The sequence below is a fragment of the Lacerta agilis genome, chromosome 11 (genome assembly GCF_009819535.1).
Source record: "Lacerta agilis isolate rLacAgi1 chromosome 11, rLacAgi1.pri, whole genome shotgun sequence".
Classification (NCBI taxonomy): domain Eukaryota; kingdom Metazoa; phylum Chordata; class Lepidosauria; order Squamata; family Lacertidae; genus Lacerta; species Lacerta agilis.
The window spans coordinates 51027954-51033953 of NC_046322.1; the positions used below are offsets into that span (position 1 = coordinate 51027954).

Below are 6000 nucleotides of genomic sequence, written 5' to 3' on the forward strand. Positions count from 1 at the left end.
CGGCTCCATGGGCACAATTAAAACCAGGTATCCTAAGCACACACACTATATAGGAGAAAGGTGTCAGAAGATTGCAGATATTTTAAAAAGATTCCCCCCCCCCCCCCATTTAAAGGTCTGTAAAGAAAGCTACCTGGCTTGGGCACAAATTTGGAGTCAAGAGGCTCAAAATCACTGCAATGTCTGAGAAGTGTTTCTCCAAAAGGGTTCTTGAACAGCGGCTTTCCCAAACTGTGTTGCAAACACGCACAACTTTTTTTATTTAAATAAAGGGTCTGTTTGTCACTTTGTGGAATGCTGCCCTTCAGCAAAAAAGGCGATCCAACCGCTTCTGAGCTCCTTCCTCTCCCCCTCTCCTGCGTCACTTGTTTGGATGTTATCAAATCCTCCCAGTGCTGCCTTTCCAGGCATTTGGAGGGAGGCAGATAACAGATTTGCAGGTGGGAAGAGATTTGCACACAGAGGGTAGGGTGGGTAGACGATGATAAATGTATTGACTCTCTGACTGTTTACTTTTGTAGGGACTGGATTCAGAATATCAGTGGTGATGCTTCTTCTTGTACTGCCGGTAAGCTTTCCTTTCTTTCCAAAAGAGGTGGGGAAATAACAAGTATAATAAGCATTTGGGCTGAACAACTCCAACACAATTGCTTGGTGCGATACCTAGCACTTCTATTTAATGTGTAGCTTTTTGTTACAATAATAAAAAAAACCTTTTTTATTTTTGGCTTGTTTTTGCTTTCCTCCCCCCCCACCCCCAAAATAGGGCCAATTCTGCTTCTATGGCCACCTCACATGTGCTGCAACTCTTCCCTAGCTGTAACCTTTCCTCCATGCCACAATTAGGCTTCCAAAAAAGTCTTCTGTTGGCTCAAGGAGCTTCTCTCAGGAGAGGCAGGGGGCCAGAACTCAAAAGAAGGCCTCTGAGGGCACATGTTGGTTGACCCCTCTGGTAGCTGTTATTGTAATTACTTGAGGAAATTGCCTTTTAAAACACTCTTTATACCCTTGAATTGTCATGGGGTTTATAAAATCAGTACAGTGGTACCTTGGTTTTCGAACGTCTCCGTTGATGAACATTTCGGTTTTCGAACGCTGTAAACCCGGAAGTAAATGCTTCAGTTTTCGAACATGCCTCGGAAGTCGAACATGCCACGTGGCTTCCGTATTGAGTTTTCCATATTGAGGCTTCTGTATTGAGTTTTCAGTTTTCAAATGTTTCAGAACTCAATTGGTCTTCCGGAACGGATTACGTTCAAAAACTGAGGTACCACTATATTAATGTCTAATGTAATGTTTCTGACTGAAAATACTTTTGGGTGTGCCTTCCAAAAGGACAAGTTTTGCATGTCCAAAGATGATGCCTCAAACCATTGAAGGTCATCATCATCATCATCATCATCAACATATTGATATCTCACCTTTCTCCCAAGTTGGGATTCAGGGTGGCTTACATTTAAAAGCATTATAGAATAGAAACATTAATTTAAACACATCAGGGCACAATTAGAAGCAGCAGTTAAAACGGTTTGTGCTGACAGAACGCCACTGATCAATATCACTTGCTCCTTGCTTTCCAAAGACCTGTCTGAATAGGACAGAAAGAAAACTGGCAGAAAGAGCCAGTCCAACCTCTCTTGAGACACAGAAAAGGCCATCTCTTGTGTCACCACCAGGTGTGATGCTGATGGGACTGAGAGAAGGTGCTCACCCAAGGGTCTTAGCACCCAGGCAGGTTCACACAGGGAGACGCGATCTTTCAGGTGGCCTGGGCCCAAGCCACATATGGCCTTGTGGATCATAACCAGCAATTTGAATTGTGCCTGGAAATGGACCAGTATCCAGTGAAGTTGTTTTAAACGAGGGAGTAACAGTGTTCCCTGTAACCAACCTCAGTCAGCAGTTTGGCTGCAACACGCGGCCATTGCAATTAACAGCACATTTTCTGCTGTTGCTATTGCTGCCATATTAATGGGGGGGGGGGAATGGTGTGGATACATTGAATAGAGATTCTGGTCTTTTTGATTTATTTATTGGGCATTTAGTCAGTTTTTTTTAAAACGAAAGAGAAAGCTGAAAAGCAACTTAGAATACGAAAATTAAAACCAGTACTGAGTTAAACCAAATAAAAGCTAAAAGCACTGATATACATAAAAAGGCATTGACGTCTACTAAAAGAGACCACGCTATCTAAAGACCAAAAGCCTGACTGTAAAGGTTTTTTTTTTTCCTGGTGCCTAAAAGTAGCCATTGATAGTGCCAGGCATGCCACCACCAAAAAGGCCTGGTGTTGTAGAACTCCCAAGTATTTTCCTCGCAATGGGCACATGATCCAAAGCTTCATAGACTCAGAGCTTCTTATGGTCAAAGACTTTCTGGCTTTGTCCACCACGTGTGAGTTACGGAAAGCTCTGTTTGGCAATCCCTATTGCACACATGGAACCCTGCCAGACTCAGAAGATACTGTGGTCTCAGAAAGCCATAGTTTGGCTTACTGTGTTGTGCGAACCAGGCGGTTGTGTGTTCTTGCAAAACAATTTAAACGCAAAGCAGTATTTCAGATGGAAGGTAGTTGCACTTAAATATTTCTGCAGTGTTTATGACTCTTCGGATTATTCATTTTTTGAGGTTTTGCACTTTCTGGGTTGGTTTGGTTCCCCCCCCCCCACCAGGCAATTTCACGTGTGCTCATTTTATTGGGATGAGCGTATGTACGCAGTCTTTGTTCCTGAGAGAGACTCTAGTAGGTGGTGTAATTATTTTACTTCGGTTATGAATTCAGGAGAGATATTTTTGTAAATGGCACTTTTGCTGTCCTGTGGGAAAAATGCCCCATGAAGGAGCTGTTTTTGAAGGATGGTGTTGTCTAGTCCTTATCATAGTCTAAAGTCATTTCAGATGACTGAACAACATCTTTTAACACTTAAGGCTTAGAGCAGCATTCATGTGTTACTCCCATCACCCCCATACACAAAACATATGCTAATTGCACACGTTTCTTTCCCCAACTCCATCTTTGGAATACAGCAACTTAGCAAGCAGTTCCATAGATACCTAGGAATGCCACCACTTTCTCCTAGACAAATAGCTTGCCACATCCATTGTAAGTTGTACCATGTGATGCGTATATAAGTGTTGTTGTTTCAGGCTAGTGTGACACTTGTTGTGAGCTGGTAGTTTGTTTGTTTTTTCAGTATATACCTGCATGGCTGAATTGGCCAGCTCCCCACACCGAAAAGAAAACTCATTTCTGTTCTCGTTTACATTTATTTTGCTGTTCCAGATAAAGTAAGAGAGCATTCTCTGCAGCACACTTTCAAGCATGGCAGCACTGCAGAGCTAAAATGCTCTCAGAAGTCCAACCTGGCCCAGGTGGTTTGGAAATTCAAGGACGATGTGCTAAAGGTAGAAAGTCCCAAGTACCGCCTGCTGGAGAAAGCGCTGCTGATCTTCAATCTGTCCGAGGGCGACAGCGGCGTTTATCAGTGCCTGTCGGAAGAAAAAGTGAAGAACCAGAAGTTCTCGCAGGTGTTGGCTAAACATGTTTTGGAACTCAGGAAAGTCCAGCACACCACTCTGAGCCCGACCCAGCCAACCACACCGATGGAACGCAACGGGGAAGCCGCCAAAATGCCGACTGTCGCTCTCCAAGACTCAGCCGCTCACACTTCCACCACCCCGGTTGTACCAGTCACAACATCCAGGATAGTGACCAATCCCATTGTCCCCACCCTAATGAGCACTGCACCTGACGTCGAACTCTTGAACTCGCCTCCCGAGGTCTCGGCAAAGACCATGTTTCTGAAGTCCAACGATAACTCCCTCTTGATGTGCCTCTTTCTCTTCTTTTTCGTGCTCTTCCTGTGCCTGTTTGCCTACAACTGTTACAAAGGGTTTCTACCGGACCAGTGTTTGAAGTTTCGTTCTGCTATGTTGCTCGGGAAGAAGAAGCCCAAGGCCGATTTCTCTGACTGTGAGCAAAGCGTGAAGGAGACCCTGGTGGAGCCGGGCAGTCTCCTGACCCAAAGCGGGGAGCATCCAAAACCGGCGCATGACACGGGATATGAGACTGAAGCCGACTATGGAAACGGTCATGTTCAACACGACGAGGGTCATTCGCAGTCTTACAAGGAAGTCAAGGACAAACCTTTCGATGTCAAGTGCGAACTGAAATTTGCTGACTCGGATGCTGAGGGGGATTAAAGAAGAAAGACCCCACCTTCCCTAATGGAAAGTACTGTCATTCTGAATCGTTTGTTTTCGAACACAAAGCATTTTAGATGTGATAACTGGGCCAGAAAGGGCTACGTGTTCTCAGTTTTCTTTTTAAGTGACACATTGTCATTTTCACACCTGGATAGAGCAGAGAGAGATCTCGCATTTTCGGCAAACGGTTCTGTTACACACTTATTTCTTATGTGTTTCTTTTTTTTTTATTTTAAATGGCCAGTTATGGTTTCACACGGTGAGCTTCTAAGCTTCCCTCCCCAGCCAAGGATAATTTAACACTTGCACATACTGACTATTTTGATTAATCCCTCTTTTTCATAGAAGGTAAAATTAACTCTTGTTGCAGAGCCATACCAAAAAAGGATTTCAGTAGCTCCTGCCTGCACGTATTTAACTGCCATTAAAAATCTAATTTCAGTTTAATTCCAAATTGGAAATGATGTTTAGTTTATCAGATTGGTAAATAATAGCCTTTTTGTCCAGATTGGGACATTTCTTTGCATCTAGTGATTTTAATGCATTTGTCTGGTAGTTTTAGCTGGTGAAAGAAATGTTGGATCTTTCCAAAACTGTTTGTGTACCTTTTTAGAATATGATGTATTCTAGAGTTGCATAAGGTTCTCAGGGATAAGCTTCGGTTAAATGTCTCCCCCCCCCTTTTTAAAAATAGAGGCGTTGATATGGTAATCATTTTGAGAGCTTAATGTTCATTTTGGGTTGTGGGGAGTTTAGCTTTAGAAAAAAAGATTTTAAAAAGATGTAGTTGGACACTGCCACATTAACTGATTTTGTGGATTTGTTTTAAGGTTTTAAAAAGTGGATTATTGTGGACAAACAGTAGTCACTGAACCGCAGCAGTGTGAGAGGCATCTGTTTCAGAGATGCAATGCGGACCTTGGCAAACATGCGATGGACCTCTCAAAAGAGACTGTTGAGGATGTCATGCATTTTGTAACTTTTCCCCACAGTTGGGAAGCAATAGGGCTCCAGCCTCTCTCACCCCCATAATCAACTTTGCCAAATATGTTCACTGTTTCTTCACAACTTCCACCAATGTTTTCCAAAAAGGCAACTGGAGAAAAGAAACTAGAGAAGAGCAGAAAACTGCCCAAAGGGCCGACCACTTTATCTCTCCTGGGACTCAACAACGGCACTATTTGCCTGTAAAACTCCTTTGTGCTGTACAGTTTTAAAAAATCCTTGTCTCTCGCTGTCTTTGTGTCTCATGTAAATATGGTTAGAAATAGAGACGACTGAGTAGGCAACATGTCCAAAACTCCTTCCCCCACCCCACTTTGTTCCTGTTGAAATATTTCCCCAGCACACACCTTAGATGTTCTTAGTGTAAACTGTTCTAGATTTTGTATGGTTCATTTTTGCTTTTATTTTTCTATTTTTGATTCTGTATATATGAAAAAAATAAGGAAATAAATATTGAAGTTCATTGTATTTCATCCTTGTCCTTGAGCAAGAATAACTTGTCTTTAAAAAAAACAAAAACAGAAGCCTTAGCGGGTTTTCTCGCAGTAAGAGTTGAACAGGTGTGATTTCCTGCTTTATAGTCTCAAAACAGAAATACGGAACTTTTTTGATTAAATGTTCGCTGCTCATTCCCCCCCCCCCTTTGCAAATTATTTCTTTTGCATGTTCTTAGAACTTTTTTCCTTAGTGCCCTTTTCTTCTTCTTTTTCCTGTTCTGTCCTCTTCGGCCGCAGCCTCTTCTCCCATAACTTTCCCTCCTACTGGTTCCTCTTCTTTGTCCTGTATGGA

At 42.7% G+C, this 6000-nt stretch overlaps 1 protein-coding gene across 3 annotated transcripts in view; it reads left to right on the top strand.

Annotated features, from left to right (window-relative positions):
* Positions 1-5684, top strand: part of SEMA4D (semaphorin 4D) — a 109370-nt gene extending 103686 nt beyond the window's left edge. For all 3 annotated transcript variants that reach the window (XM_033163643.1, XM_033163644.1, XM_033163646.1), the window contains 2 exons: positions 522-568; positions 3284-5684. In XM_033163643.1, coding sequence (XP_033019534.1) covers positions 522-568; positions 3284-4203 — 967 coding nt within the window. In that variant the 3' untranslated portion in view covers positions 4204-5684. The remainder of the gene's footprint in view (positions 1-521; positions 569-3283) is intronic.
* Positions 5685-6000: the final 316 nt, after the last annotated feature.